The 17,124-nt window shown below is 33.6% G+C and overlaps 1 protein-coding gene across 9 annotated transcripts in view; it reads left to right on the top strand.

The window, feature by feature from the left end:
• Nucleotides 1-17,124, top strand: part of LOC143239564 (trifunctional nucleotide phosphoesterase protein YfkN-like) — a 57,976-nt gene that overhangs the window by 15,348 nt on the left and 25,504 nt on the right. For all 9 annotated transcript variants that reach the window (XM_076480751.1, XM_076480753.1, XM_076480752.1 and 6 more), the window contains 9 exons: nt 99-185; nt 913-1,052; nt 2,230-2,355; nt 4,593-4,718; nt 5,754-5,919; nt 8,045-8,140; nt 11,349-11,516; nt 12,638-12,810; nt 13,857-13,934. In XM_076480751.1, the coding sequence (XP_076336866.1) occupies nt 99-185; nt 913-1,052; nt 2,230-2,355; nt 4,593-4,718; nt 5,754-5,919; nt 8,045-8,140; nt 11,349-11,516; nt 12,638-12,810; nt 13,857-13,934 (1,160 nt within the window). The remainder of the gene's footprint in view (nt 1-98; nt 186-912; nt 1,053-2,229; nt 2,356-4,592; nt 4,719-5,753; nt 5,920-8,044; nt 8,141-11,348; nt 11,517-12,637; nt 12,811-13,856; nt 13,935-17,124) is intronic.

The raw sequence follows: 17,124 nt of genomic DNA, 5'->3' as shown, positions 1-17,124 counted from the left end.
TAAATCATTTTTTATATCAGTAGATATAATAGAAATCAAATCCATCATTTGATTTTACTTTAATAGAAATTATATGTGATTTTTTCTCCATGTTCCAGTGAGCACATTTACAAAAGGAGAGCAAATGATACCTTCCCTGAATGCTTTCGGTGTTCGTTGTGCTGTTTTTGGAAACCATGACTTTGGTTGGTTAACTTATCTAGACTTGTGTATCCTAGAATTGACATTTAATTAGATTAAAAGGGTCAACATACATTTCTCTGTCAGTAACTTGATATGTTTAGCTCTAGAATGAAAACAAATATCCTGTTAAATGAACAAAAAAATTGTCATATTGCTAATTAGATATAACAAGATGGTTTGAACACAGCTGTGTAGAAGTATTATTTTGTTCTTACAACTTGTTTGACCTTCATACTTACATGACCTTTGTAATATGAGCATTTATGGAAAAAAAAAGGTTTTTCCAGTTCATGATTTCAACAGTTTATCTTACTCTGACTTTACACACAGTTCTAGTGTTAATGTGAAGGATAATATCTGAATGATTTGAGTACAATACTTTATATTTTTAAATAGTTTTTTTGTTTTTTTAGCATTGATTAGATGTTATGAATATTATAGTACTTTCTAGAGAGCATTTCTATACATACATACATATATATCAGTGTTTAAGTGTAACAAGAATAAAAATCTAAACTGATATTTGAAACATTTTTCTATTTAAGTGTGTATGTTTTGACAACTTTGAAAAAATTTTCTAGCATAGTTTTAAAGTTTGAAATAATCCTAGGGCTTATATGAATTTCTATATCAGAGGTCACCTTTTTTTATGTATGTCTGTGTTTCATTCTTCCAACAAAGTTTGTTTTGGGATATTATATCTCAAGGAATTTTAAAATACTTCAACAGATTTTGGAGTGGATAATCTCTCTGACTTTGTGAAGCAAACAACCTTCCCATGGTTGATAAGTAATGTGATTGATAATGACACAAATCAGCCCTTGGCAGATGGCCAAACTACCTTTACCATTCACCATGGAGGTAAAAAGGTGTGAATCAAGTTTACTGTTAGCTGACTGGAAGCTTTAGTAGGGGACTGGAGATTGTTTTGTTTCTTCCACCTGTATTTAGTTTTTGTAACTGTTTTTATTTCAAGATGTTTTAAAAATTAAATGTTTTGTTATACTGACAATAAGTATCTTTTCTTTCATTTTTAATTAAATAACTTCAGAAGAGAAGGAAGCAACCATTGTTTACCATAAAAAATCTATAATTATTTACTGAACTATACTTACATTATAGACCACAAAATGTAAAGGTTAATGGCTTCTGTATACACACAGACCTTTTGTCAATTTATTTAATAATTTGTAATTTACAAACTTTCTTGCAAGGGAAATGATGAGATTACAAAACTACTTTTCAGAAACACTAATGTCTCTGTAAGTATAAGAAACTTTGATTTTTTAAAATTTATTTTTGTGGTTACATATATGTGTAATTACAATGGTGAAGTAGACCATTTTATTAACTTATAGCCTTCTTGAAATTTGTGCCAATAAAATTCATTTAATTATTACTTCATGCAACTTGTATCAAAATTAAATAGTAGACAAACCAGATTTACCAGAAGGATAACAGCTTTACACCTTTTTTTGTTAGTGTTTCTCCTTACCAAACAGTTAGTGACATTCTACTAAATTAAAAAGAACTAATTATTAAAAATTAGTTTTATTCTGTATTTAGAATAGAGTTTAATAATTAAAATATCTAACTAGTTTTCTCCTTTGTCAATGTTATTCATAGTTGTGTCAAGGTGTTTTTAGTGGTGGAAGTTTTAAAGACTTGTTAAAACTAGTTCTATCATTGTCTTCCCTAATTTAACTTGGTCACATGCTGCCATCTGTTCACAAGTGTAGTTAAAATATAAAGATCTCAAAACATCTTAAAAACAAAAATAATAACCAAATATAATTTAAAATTTGGAAGCCCCAGTTAAATATTAAAAATGGGTATATGATTTTAAATTTCTATACCATTCACAAGGGTTTATGGAATTTGAACAAAACGTTTTATTTACTATGGGTTTAAACATCAGATCATGAATGTATATGAATGGTAATATTTGCATGTTTAAATCATATAGTTTTTAATTAATATCAATTCTATTTATGGCACATGGTTCATTGATTTAGATTTTGAAGATGTCTTTGTCTGTTGTTCTAGTTTGGACTGATTGGTCTAGTGGAAGAGGAGTGGTTGGCAACTCTAGCTACAATAGATCCAGATGATGTTAATTACATAGACTTTGTCACTGAAGGCCGTAAATTAGCTCGACACTTGAAAGATAAGGTTTGTGACAGGAACGTTTGCCAAGGATTCATCTTAAAAACAGCAACTGAATAACATTTGAGATTACTGCAGCCAAGTTTCATGAAATTAGTAATAAATTGATATATAGATTTTCTTTCAAATTTGAATAAAAATGATTGAAATTCCATAGATGAAATTAAAAGTGAAAAGAAATGAGGGATTGTAAAATGGTTTCTGATAATTTTTTATTTTAATCTGAATTAGGAATAAAGATAAAATGTGTTACTGTACTTCAAAGTAATAGAGACCACTTTGACCTGTTGATAGGAAGAATATAATTTAATCCATATACTTCATGTATCCACTATAAATTAAAGATTAATCTTGTATAATTAAAATGCTATAATTTTAATACTTGCATGTTAATGTCATAGGTAATGTTATAATTGTTAGTAATTTTGTACTGTTCATACATTAACTGCAGTTTATTCACAGGGATATGTAATCATAATAGCACCTGACAAAAGTTTTCTTGGAGGGGTCATTACACTAGTAATATTATAGTAGTACTTTGTACCATTGTTTCAGTAACTAAGCAGTACAGTAACAAATATATACTGCTATAGATTACCACAGATTTAAAGTATGCAGATATAAGTAAGTATTGTTCATTCTTGCAGCTTGTTCAGTAATACTGAATAAAAAAAATATTGTATTTGGAACATAAAAGAAATTGCACAGGTATAAAAGTGCCACAGTGACACTGCTTTGTGTAATTATCCATGCAGCTTTTAAAATTATATTTTATTGTTGTTAACACTTTATGTACATTATATACTGCAAACTGTGGTGTCTGTTGGAGCATTCATCTGTCTTCTGTTTACAGTGGCTGCTCCCCACTCTGAGCTTGAGAAGTTGTGCACTCAGGCAAAGCTGAACATTCACTTTTGAAATGACTGGAGAACACTAAATTATCAGGAGTTAATTACACTATCATTCATATTTCAAAATGTGACATAACTTAAATAATAAAAATGTACATTTACCTTAAGTTGTTGTTGAATGGTTTAACAATTACTTTTTGCAGTGAGCAATTAAGTACCTGAGAGCTTTGGCTCTGAGTGAAACAAAGAGTACACCACAATTAAGTACCCGAGAGCTTTGGCTCTGAGTGAAACAGAGTGCAACACAGTAAATGTTTCTGAGATCCATGAAATAATTTAAGTTGGTAAATAAACTTTTCTCCATCACTGAGAACTGGTACTTTTGCTTGTTCAGAGATAATTCAACCACCAGTGATAGTGAGTGTTTAAAGACCAACTGCTCAACAGATTGAACAGTAATGGAACATAAATCATTTGTGTGTTGTACATTTCTGAGGAAGGAAGACTTTTGGCCTTGATTTTCTTTACAATACTTCAGTACTGAGCTTTGTATTACCAGAAGTGATGATGAATGTATGTTTAAATTAGTTATTTCTACCTGGTTTTGTGGTTCAGCGTATATGAAACTACACAGAGCAATGATTATACAATGTAATCTTCCTTTTGTACCAAAAACACAAACAGACAACTAATCCAGTTAGTGTAATTCACTTTTTATACAAACTGTGGATGTATGCTTTTACTATAAACAAGCTTCATGTTGTGAGTTTACAGTGAACAGAAGTATTGCAGTTCATAGGTCAGTAGGTTCAGTACTACATATTTGAAGTTAAAACAGAGAAATTGGCTTTAAATATTGGTATTTGTGGCGTGAACCACATTAGTAAACACACTGAACAAGGGTACTATTTTAGTGGAAAACAGAATAGTAAGTGAATTCAAGGCTTTTACTTTTAATGTGAAACTGATTAGTACACATACTGAAGGCTGGTATTATCAGTGTGAATGGTTAGTATGCATATTGAAGGCTGGTATTATCAGTGTGAAACAGATTAGTACGCATATTGGAGGCTGGTATTATCAGTAGGATACAGATTAGTACACATAGTCGAGACAACTGTAACAATACTGAAACTGATAAGTACATATACTGAAGATTTGCATTATTAGTGTGAAACAGCAGTCAGTACATGTACTTGAGACTAGCATTATTAATGTAAAACAGAATAGTATTGTGGTACAGGATAAGTATGATAGTTTAAGAAGTAATCAATTAATAAATGAAGCCATGATTGTTCTTTGGAGTTCAAAACAATAAACATTCTGTGAAAGTTTCAGCTGATTTTAATGTTACCTTGGCAATTCTAATGAGTGAATATATCTTGTGTTTAGGAAGAAGTTGATTATATCATTGCCCTGACCCACATGAGGTGGCCTAATGACTGTAGGCTTGCAGAAAATGTTGATGAAATCGACCTCATTCTTGGAGGCCATGACCATGATTATGAAGTAAAAAAGGTGCTGAATTATCACATCTTGTGTGTTAATGGCTTAGATATATTATTGTAAACACTTCAAATAGTGTGCTTATCACATACATGTGTACAAGATTGTATGCAGCATTTCTGTAATTTTCTTCACATAATGAGTAGTTTCTATAGGACAGCTAAATAGTTGTTTGTGGTGAAAAGTGAAAGGGTAACAAGTTATTTACTTTCTGGTGCTTTAACTACCCGATGTGAAATGCTTTATTAAAAGGGCATACTTCATAATTGAGGGAAACAAAACAATAATTTGATCAAATGCCATTTGCCATATCTTGAACTCTGGAAATAAGTTGCATAAAAATTTATTTACATGTTGTGAAACAAAGAGTTGCACAGTAGTTGTCTGTGCTTAGTTCTTTCTCCATGAGTATTGAAATTTCGTTTATAATGTTATAAGCCCTGAAACTTGGAGTTGAGCGAACCTACCTACTTGGAAGTAAATGAGATTCATTTGAGGCTTATGAATTGTCTCTTACATGTACTTCTAATTATAAGTAATTCAGTTTAAAAACTGAAACACACACGCAGAAAACAATGGATCTTCTAGTTATATTATCATATTTTAAATAATAGAAATGACAAAGTTTTCATACAACAATAACATTTTTTATTTGAGGGCTTAGAAGATTTATTTACATAATAAAACTTGTTTTACCTCTCTAAAGTTGAATTATTTTCAAATTAGGAGGATTAATGTAATGTAAGTAAAGCTTCTAAGTATGAACAAAATGTTCATTATAATGAAAAATAAAAACTGTTGCTATTTATGTTTTAAATTGCCTCAAGTAATTCAGATAGCCTACAGGTATATAGAGCTTTTCATGTATTTGAGACCCATTGTGATTAATTGAAAATTGTAAAAAGTATGTGTATATAAATATAAACATGCACACACTGACCAGTGGTAGTGAAAGAAAAAAAATTTCAGGTCCAGGTTTAGCAAAAAATAGTATGTTCTTTAGATGGCTTTGTGAATTAAAACTTTCACATGTATTTCTACTCAAAGGTCAACGGGAAATATATAATCAAGAGTGGGACAGACTTCCGAGAATTTTCCAAGATTACACTGATGTTTAATCATTCCATTGTGGATCTGAGCATCGAGAGGATAGAAGTGTCGTCCAAGTTTGGAGAGGATTTGGATTTGAAAAAAGCACTGGAAAAATATAATGGTAGTGTGCTATATAGCATTTGGTTGTAAACAAACAGAAAAACTTATATTTTGAATTGAATATTATTTATGTATTTATTGATTCAGTTTTGTTGTCCTGTGTACATAAATGTACAAAAGCTGTGTAAGAAAATTTATTATTTAAGATGATTTCTTGAAATACAACTGAGGACACATGCAGCCAGTTATATTACACTATGTAACACAAATTTTGTTCCTGGATAGCATGTGTTATTTCTTAGTTGCTTATGTTGTAAAAGTACAGAAAATGGTCATTATTCCCTTCAAACTTTGCTTTTGTGACCTGGATAATGAAATTTAGAAATTAACCTATTTTCTATATAAAAACGGGCACATTTTCATTTACATAAGGTCTGAATAAAACAACATATGAATCAAGATTTACATGTATTTATACTAAAGTTATACAAAAATGTTTATAAGTGAATAGTTTTTCGAGATTTGCAAGTGTAATGTAAATAACTATCACGTATCAGCCCCCAGATATAGTCTACCATGATGTTTTCGTTATATGCTCCTTGGTGGAAGCAGCGTTTGCCTTGCTCCTCTGAATATGCCCACGTGTTTTCTTTGAATTTATCAAGATGAGTGTCAAAGATATGGACATTCAGGGACATCTTGCAGCCCATTTTGCCATAGTTCTTCACCAGAGCCTCAACCAGTTTCACATAATTTTCAGCCTTATGATTGCCCAAGAAGCCCCAAACCACTGCGACAAAGCTGCCCCAAGCTTTTTTTCCCTTCCTACTGAGCTTCTTGGGGAATTCTGTGCACTCTAGGATCTTCTTTATTTGTGGTCCAATGAAGACACCAACTTTGATCTTTGCCTCAGACAGATTAGGGAAGAAGTCTCGAAGGTACCTGAAGGCTGGAGACTCTTTATCAAGAGCTGTGACAAATTATTTCATCAGAGCCAATTTTATGTGCAATGGTGGGAACAATACCTTCTGGACATCCACTAGTGGCTCACACTTGACCTTATGCCTTCCCCCAGAGAAGTTGGTCTGTTGTGGCCAGTGCTTCCTGTTGTAGTGTACTGCAGTGTCCTTGCTGTCGCAAAGGCAAAGATAACAGGGAAACTTGGTAAAGCCTCCTTGGAGAGCCATCAGGAATGCCACCATTTGAAGTCTCCGATAACCTCCCAGCTACACTCATCATACTTCAAGGCTTCTAGCAAGGTTTTGATGCTGTTATATTCCTCTTTGAGGTGCATCAAATGAGCCAGGAGAAGAGATGGATACTTATTCCCATTATGAAGCAGCACAGCTTTGAGGTTTCTGGATGAGCCATCAATGAAGAGGTGCCACTCATTTGGGTTACAGGCAATTCCAGTTGCCTCACACAGACCGGATACATTGTGGCAGAAGCAGAGCCCATCTTGACAAGTGAAGTTCTACATCATTCTAGAAAATTCTTTTTAGTTCTTCAACACTCTAGAAAGTTCTTGAAAATTCTGTATCAGCTACTTAGCACTGAATCTACCTGGAATGTTCTGGAAAATGGGTAAATTGGAAAATTTCATTACCCAGGTCATGAAAGCAAAGTTTGAAGAGAAAAATAGGTCTTTTCCATTTGCTTTAGGCATACACAATTGGGAAATAACACTTTCTGCCCATGAACAAGAAAAAGTAAATATTTTGTTACATAGTGTTATTGGTTTGATGTAGAGTTAGTTTTTATTAGTTCAGTGATGTGTAATGCACTCATTAATAATGCAATAAATATTGGTGAGCACATCTCAGTGGAAATGAATATTTCAATGGTAGTAATATACACAGGAGGCCTTTTACTCTGCACTAAGTTCTTTTGTGTGTGTACAGTAAATGTTTGATAGCACTAATTGAATTTGTTAAATATTTGCTCTTAACCTAAATATCAATGAACTTTGCAACAACATGGATCTAATCAACTCGGCCATGAACTTAAGGGTTAAAATATAGTCCCAGTATTGTGTCTTGGTTTCACCTGAAACTTAGTTATAAGAGATTTTTTTCTAGGTGAATGTTATTTCCTTATTCAACTTCAGTTAAGTTATCAAGCTTTTTTTTTTTTGGGGGGGGTATTTAAATTAAATATGTTAACCTTTATTTGTTTTCACTATATAGACGTTGTAGAAGGAAAGATGGACACTGTGTTAGGTCATTTTTCTGTGGACTTGGATGGCCGCTTTAGTAGTATTCGAACAAAAGAAACAAACCTTGGTAAGCTTATATATATACCTTTATTTCACACTGTTATTTAGAGCAACATAGCTGTCATACTTATAACATGATTAATATCATTCTTATTTGAAGATACATTTGAGATAGATATCTTTCTGCACAACAGAGTCATTACTTTTGTGCCACTACCATAAAGATGTTTGTACTTGTCACAAGCCTTGAACAAATTACCACCCCCACACATATTTATATTTACTGCAATAGTCTGTTATGTAATGACTACAATCTTCCACCACTAGGGGGTGACACACACTTCATGCATTGCAATTACAATGGTCAGTAGCATAGAACAAAGGTTCATCCTCAGAGGCACAAGAGATGTATTAGGATGGGAGGTTGTGTGTCTATCTGAAATAACATTTTCTTTGCCTGAAAATATAACTACAGAAACTTGTACTTATCTTAGTACAACATAGAGCTAGAATCCCACACTGATAAGAAGGTGGAGATAAAGATAATGGGACATCAGTCAGTCTTCTCACACAAGACATACTCATCTCCAAGTAAGGGTGAAAGAACAAAAACGTATAGTCAAAATGGCATATAGGTAGATATTATGTAAGATATCTCTGTTGGCCATTATCTCTTAAGCAGTCAGCTCATTATGACTGTGTAGTTTTGTTACAGCAGTAAGTTGGGCTCTACCATGCTGGAGAAATACATACAAGAATAACAAGGAAAAAAATCCAAGACTAATCCTGAGAAGAATGTTAAATCCATTGAGGAATGGTTTGGTTTGTAGTGTAGTAGGATGGTCATTGTCTCATATCAATAGGGTTATATTTAGAAAATATTCTAATTTTAGGCATACAGATGGGAAAATGTTAGATAAGTCATGAGTGAGATATGTTTTTAAAAACTCTTCAGGATGTTGTTGTTTTTTCCAGCAGTTGTTTAGAGAACCTACTAGGAATAACACTACTTCAAACTTAGTGTTAACTTCTAATAAAGAAGTGTTTGATGTGGTAAAAACTGAATTAGATTTGTTATTTTTTTGTGTATGGAGATAAGGAATAATAAACTTTTGAAAAGATAGTACAAGTGTTATCTGCTGTGAATTGGGCAACTGTATAAGTTACTGATCAAATGTGGAAAAAATTTTAAAATAGATGTGTTCCTTTGAGTCAAAAATGGGTGTTTGCAATTAGAAAACCAGGTTTGGTCACCAACAGCATAAATAAAAAAAACGCACCCATGTTATCCAAGCAGCAATGGATGGAGATGAGATTGGCTTTTCACATGTCTGAAATGGGGACATGGAAGTAACACTGGTAAAAATGATCAAAAGATGGGGTGAGCACAAATGAAGTAACAGAAGCAGGAGGTCAAGTGTTGTGGATCCAAGTACCTGGTACACACTGGTGGCATCATCAAATGTTAGAGTACATTACAGTGTTGGATGACTTCTCATCAGGATTGTCAAAACTTTGAGAGATGTCAGAAGAAATGAATTCATAATCCAGAAGATCCACAAAAATATTTATTATTTTAGAATTAGAATTTAGACTTGTATGTTGATGGCACACAGGCTTAGGTCATTAGTGTAATGAACAACATTGTAGTATGCTGAGTACAATCTGTACACTGGGTTTAAATAGCAGTAAATAGTATGGTCAAAGAAATCTTATTACAGACAATGAAATACATCTCCCAAAATTAGAAATTTATTGAAAGAAAAAGCAAATTACGTATAGTTCTAACTAAAATGCTTAAGATTTGGTATTTCTTCCTTTTAGTCAAGAAAATTTAAAAACAAAAGGAAGATTACACAACAAATGGTAACAAAAATGCCAGGAATTCCAAAGAAAAATCATGTTTAACAAAATAGTATTACATAAAACTTTAGCTTCTGTGATAGATTACTGCACATGAACCAACACATTCTATGCTAATACATATAGGTGTAAGAGCTTCATTCCTGACTTATGGCTTGTACAAAAATCTTATATGTTGATGTTCATGTTACTGGTAGTGGAAGAAAAGAACATAGTATTTTTATAGTTGAAGAGGTTAAAACATTTTCTCACTTCTACAATATCTTGAAATAAAAAAAATAATAAAAGTAAAATGACAAACCAGTATGCTCTAAAACATTTGAAACGAAACAAATTATATCGGGACTAATACATCCTAAATCCACATCTATTTTCTCGCCATTATAAGCAGACAGATTCAACTTTAATGACCATTTTCTGATTAACACTTATATTGGTATATTCCCAACAACTTGTACAAATCCTAGCAAACTGGCTCAGCATGACCAGGTGGTCAAGGCACTTGACTTGTAATCCGAGGGCTGCAGGTTTGAATCCTGGTTGCACCAAACATGCTTGCCCTTTCAGCTGTGGGGGCATTATAAGTGAAGGTCAATCCCACTATTCATTGGTAAAAGAGTAGCCCAAGAGTTCATGATGGGTGATCATGACTAGCTGCCTTCCCCTAGTCTTACACTGTTAAATAAGGGACAACTAACACAGATAGCCCTCATGTAGCTGTGCTCAAAATTCAAAACAAAACAAACTCAGCAAACTGATTCTGTCCCTTTCATTCATAAACCGATAAAAGAATTTCTTCCACTTACAGATTCTACCCAAAATTTAAATGTGGGTTTACAAAATTTATATAGTTATTTCCTACTTTAAATCCATCTTGAGGTGTTCCCCAGTCCCTGGTGGTTGCTTGCCACAGTGATTTTATGGGATCTTCTTTATCAGGTTTCCTCATCTCCAGTTAGTATTCATAAAGTGTTTGTACATGCCTCTCTATTTTATGACTCCTGTACCCAAAGAAATAAAATCAAAGGGAACTATATGAAGTGCTTATTAGCAGTATTCATTATTACCAAATATATAATATTCTTTCTAATAATGTTGTAAGTTTTTAATTACTTCAGGTATTTTGTCTACCTCACCAGATTATTGATAAGAGTTAAACCTGTGCATTCTACAGTGAAACCATTAAATGTGTAACTGCACTAGAAATTCCATTATAGTCAATCCTAACAAATATATAAACATTTCAAAGTACATAAGTTATCACATTTATTATTTAATGTTTCTTCAAGTTAGCTAATGTAAACAAAAGTCTTGATTTGATATATAAAATTTAAGCAACACTGTCAAATGTGTTGGTTGCTTCAGTATAATCTGCACCCTTTGAAAGAGTAATTATGTGTTTTACTTTGCAGGGAACTTTATTTGTGACATAATGCTATCTTCTACACACTCTGACCTGGCCATTCTAAATTCTGGAACTTTGAGGTCTGATCGGATTCATCCTGCAGGTGATTTTTTAATGAGGGATTTGGTGACAATCTTGCCCATGTTGGATCCTCTTGTGGTCCTCAATGCTACAGGTAACTATCTATAAGCTATAATATGATGTTTTTATGTTAAGTTTAATCAGTAGTACAAGACAAAAATTTTCAGATTGATGTAAATAAGGGTAAAACTGACTGGGTAAGTGTAAGTACACAGAGACACAACTAGGCCTGCAACAAAAACTGCATATGAACATTGTCCTCAACAAATGAAATTTTTAATAAAGTACAGAAACACAGTGTTGGTTAGAATTACAGTTATTCATATCTATATTTTATTTTACCTAATTTATTTTTATATGTAATGTTTTATTATAATGATTATTCTGTAGTTTTAGCTCAGTATATGGATTTAGAATAACCTAAACCTACTGAGCTGACCAAACCTTGAGATATTATTGGGATTATAGCTGAAAATATATTTAACAGTGATGGTGTGTCCAGCTAATGAAACAATGTGTTCTAATTGTTTTAAGTAATAAGATTATATTGAATTACATGATTATTTTGTATACTATATTAGAACAATGTGTTCTAATTGTTTTAAGTAATAGAATTACATGATTATTTTGTATACGTATGTAGTTTTGATATACATAGGTGTCTCAATTTTGGTGAAATCCTTCTTTGATAGATTGTTTAGCCAGAGTATTCATGATGAAACTCTGTAGAATGGACAGCAACTGCCTGTTGTGGAGACACAAGTGTAGAGGATGACGTTTCGAAAGTGTTCTGCCTTTTGTCTTCAGGTCAGTGTGTGTGTGTGTGTAAGATGGATAACACTTTACACACACGCTGATCTGAAGACAAAAGGCAGAAGACTTTTGAAACATTGTCCTCTACACTTGTCTCCACAACAGGCAGTTGCTGTCCATTCTACAAAGTTTAATCATGGTAAAATGCTTATTTTAGTAAAACTAAAGTTAGGACATCAAAAGTATAAAAGTACAATATTAATTTATTACATGTGTCTAGAACTATTAAGCCCTGCAATATCATTATTGCAATGATTCATCAACACCTTCCATTCCCCAGTACTTGATGTTTGCTTATATAGGAAGCAATAATTTATTGAATAATGACTATTTATTCTATCTTTACTGCATTCAAATGGTTTAAATTTTTTCCTTTTAAAACAATTGATTCTCTACCACCAGGGGAACAAATATGGAAAGCATTAGAGAATTCAGTGTCTCAATACCCTAAACTAGAAGGAAGATTTCCTCAAGTTGCTGGAGTCAGTTTTGCCTTTGATCCATCAAAGCCACCTGGAAGTAGGATTGATCCAAAATATATCAAAATTGGAGACGAGTTCATGGAATACGACCAGGTAAGGGCTTTACCTAGATAAGATGCAGTCAGCTAAGCAAGATCAACTGTGTAACAAATCATGCTGAAAGAAATAATTGTTTAGTAACAGAAATACATTTAACAATTTCTCCAGGATAGTTGATAAATAAGAGAAATATCAGATACATACATATGGCCATAATATAACAAGGTGATACACCAAAATCAAGCAAACTTTAACTTCCAGAGTTATTTACAGTTTTATAGCCCTTCATTGTCTATACAAGACCTCAATTTATTAATGCTAATTTACCTCTCTTAGACGGACTTAGGCAACAAGCCACAACTCAGACTCAAAAAACTGTAACTGCAATGAGTCACAAGTCTTAAGATTTGCACTTACCAGGTGATCCTGAAGGCTGTTTGAATTTAATTGTTTTAGGGGTTGTTTAAGTATTAATAAAATCTAGACAGCAGAGGGCTAAAAAATTTAAATTAATATTACACTTTCTTTTTTTACTATATTTGGAGAATGAATAAATTAAAAGTTCTATCCAGATAATGCAAGAGGTGTGTAGGGTTACCAAATGAATCTTCAGTTGTTGGTTTCTCTACTCATTATGAAAGCTTTTTAATAATAATAAATGCATTTGCCTTCTTACAAGAGTCAAGTCAAAGCAATTAAGAACAGATATATATATATATATATAGCTTTAGGCCGACTTATTTCTCTTGACACACATGTGAAAATACCTTTTGAAAGTGAGACATTCTCACTTTCTGTTCATTCTTCTTGTGCAATTTTTAAAATCATACACCATAATTTTAGGTATAGCAGCAGCCCAAACTGGATGTCAAAAGTAGTTTCAAGACTTTGGTTGCCAAGAGGTAACCAGTTAACATCAGAATGAAGGGTATTTTGGGTAGCTTCCAAATGTATAATTTATTCTGTAAAAGAATATAGAATTGCTTGCAATTATTTCCAAGTGAAAATGCTTGCATGTCTGTGTGATGCATGATTGAGTACTACAAGTCTGGTTTTAGCTTTAATGAAATACTCCGTAATTTCTTCAATATTTCTTCTAGATGTACAAGCTAGTGACAAAGAGCTACTTGGCTCAAGGACGGGATGGATATGATGTACTCAAAGAGTGTGAGGTTCTGGTAAGTATGTATGTGTGCCCATCTTAAACTTTGATAACAGTTGTAAGATCGTTCATTAAACCTAAACCAGTAGGCAATTTTCAGGTGCCAAATGTACCCCTGCATATCAAAATTCAAAAGTGAAGAAGAAGAAAGAAGTCGTCTGTAAGCAGGATAGTTATTAATCTGATAATTTTTCTGCTCTTCCCAAAATGTAGGTTTGTTTTGTTAATTTACTAAGAACCTCCCATCCCTTGGTGACATAAGTGAAACAAGATTTGGTTACTTTTTATCATTAAATGTTTTGTTCATGTTGCACATTTCTATGTCTTGAAAGGGTAGGAACTACAACTGACAAATAATGTGTTTAAAAATAATAACAATGTTTGAACAGAGCAGATTATAAAATAGTTATACTGAGGATATGTTTCTGTAAAGAATGGAATTTAAGAAAAGGTTTCAAAGACTTAAGAATGCAGGAGAAAATTCAAGTTTATGTAAATTATATTTGTTTCAAAGTGAGAGCAGTTTTCTTCTATGGCATATCAGGTACATTTTGTTAGTACCCTGCTGCCTCAAATTGTTATTGAATATTTTTAAGTCACTATAAATCTTTGCTAGTTTTTTAAACTTTTATTTGTGATTTATTATCAGAAGTGATGACTACTGCAATTGTTAAACTAGTTTTAAAAGAAATATCAGTTATTATTGACCAGGTATGTAAAATGATGAAACTATTTGATCAAGAAGAATAAAATAAAAGCAGAATTTTTAACGTTATTTCAAAACAGTGTTTCTGAATTTTATTAAAGCCAAAATATTAGTGATTAGAGGTGTCATAAGATAAAATGCATTGGTACTACTCGGGTAATTTCAGAACTAGGTCACAAAGATAACCTGATAGTCTACAGGCAGTGAACCAGTCATTATGCATTTGTGGCAGCTTTGAAAACACACCTCTAACATACACTGAGAAATAAGATATTGTCATGAATTTAAGTGTGGCTTAAGATATTTTCATAAGAAATGCAAACTATACTTATTCAGTTTACTCCAAAAATGTGGTTCTTTTTAATTATGAGATTAGTTATTTGCCAGAGATCAAAGAATTAGCATATTTTCTTATACCAGATGAATTTCAACAAGAATTGGAAAACTTGCGTAGTCAGATCATTGCAGGTAATGAAGTATTTAAATGAATGGTCTAAATGGCTTCATCTCAAAACACCTTCAAAAGAAGTTTGAGAAAGAACTTGGCCACATCCTCAGAATGCACCCAATAAATTTTCAGAACAGGACTCTCTACCCTAGGTGTGGATTCCTGTACGTGGTGAGGGATCCTCCCAGGGAAGGTTCTGTTCGTTCAGTTTACCTACTTTGAGATCTATACATCCACTCACCCGTTTACCATGTGTGGTGACCCATGAAAGGGAGGAGAGGATCCTGGTGGGTGAAGGGTCCAACCCTAACACACCACTTTGGCCTTGAATTCCTGTAGACGGGCAGCCTTGGGGTGTCCGTCTTTGGGTCATTTGGCTGGTCCACTATGCACCAGTGTTGGATGTTCTCAACAGGTGTTTTGGACATTGTGTCTGATACTGATGTTTGGGTATAGTGCTCACGAAATTCTGGCATTGTAGTGTATTCCCTTGTAGGGCTCCAGTGCCCAGCAATGGTGGGTGAGGTCAGTGGGCACTGATATATTTGGAGGATCCATAATAAAAAAAAAGAAATAAAAACTTTAATAAAATAGTGAAAAAACAATCCATAGATAAATGATTCTGAGCAGCAACCTTCAACATTTGTAACAGCTGTTGTACCTCATCTTCTTATACTACATTCTCTTTCAGACAAGCTTTTAGAACAAATGTCTCCCTTTTTCATTCAGAAGGGACTTGCTGGATCTTCGATCTGGTGACATATTGGTGGAAACATCCACATCTCAACACCATGAACTCCTCTTGCATTCAAAGGCGATTAGGGATATTACTATTGAGGTTACACTTCATGCTACTTTGAATTCATCATGAGGAGTTATTGTTGAGAGGGATTTGAAGAACATCCCCGAGTTGGAGATTCTCACTGGTTTTTTCACCCAAGGAGTTTCTGCAGTGAGGTGTATCTCCACTCGCAAAGCTGGAATGATGATGCCACCTAATGTCCTAATTTCTGACATTTACATCACCACGTCCACCTGCCACCATCAAGGCAGGGTATTTTAATTGCAGGGCACAGCCATAAATTCCAAACCCTCTCAGATGTTTCCAGTGTTAGTGGTTTGGTCATTCAAAGAAGTCATGTCATGGTTCCTGGCATCAACTGTAATGGCTCTCACCTGTCTTACTTTCGTTCTTGCCCTAAATGGTTGGAAGAAAAAGAGGTGCAGTGTTTGAAAACAATTCATAACATTACTTTGAGGCTCGAAAGTTGCTATCCACCACTTCATCTCGGATGTATGCTGCTGCATTTCATTTCACTACTACAGTGGGAATGCAGACGGATTCCTCTGTGCCTCCAAAAGAATTGTTCTCAAACCAAATGAAAAGTCTTTTGACCTCCATGGTTAAAAAAGTTAATGTCAACTTCAACACTCATCTCTGTCCCTAACATACATTCCAGCAAATCCCAAGATCTACTTCTTTTGGTTCTGAGTTCAGGCATTTCCTTGAATACATCATCTTCTCCCACCCCAAGATGCAAAATTATCATTCATTTACATCCTCAGTTGCTGGAACCCTCTTCCAACAGCAAAGACTTATCCAATCAACCCAGGGCAGGATCCATGGAGGTTGATAGACCTCCCTTGAACAAAGACAGTAAATAAAAAAAGACATGGTCGTAAACAGAAGGGTTCTCCACCCAAGTTGCCTACCCATAAATAAAAATGGCCTCCTTGATACAATGGAACTGTCGAGGTTTACATTCTAATCTGGATGACATCGCAACTCTGATTGCTTCCTACCATCCCATATGTCTTTCCTCACAGGAAACATTTCTGAAACCTGCCGATACAGTCACCTTTTGCTGGTTTTCTTTGTACAGAAATGAAAGGCTGTGTGATGGCCGAGTGCATGGAGGAGTGGCACTGTTGGTTGATCAGCATGTGCCCACTTTGTCTTTGTCTCTCAACACACCCTTTGAGACTGCAGCCATTCGTGTTTCCTTGGGTCATACCATCACTGTTTGTTCTCTCTACCTGTCATCTGGATAG

This window comes from Tachypleus tridentatus, chromosome 13 (genome assembly GCF_004210375.1).
Source record: "Tachypleus tridentatus isolate NWPU-2018 chromosome 13, ASM421037v1, whole genome shotgun sequence".
Taxonomy (NCBI): domain Eukaryota; kingdom Metazoa; phylum Arthropoda; class Merostomata; order Xiphosura; family Limulidae; genus Tachypleus; species Tachypleus tridentatus.
The sequence above is the reverse complement of the archived record's forward strand: the minus strand, read 5'-3'. Positions and strand labels throughout refer to the sequence as shown.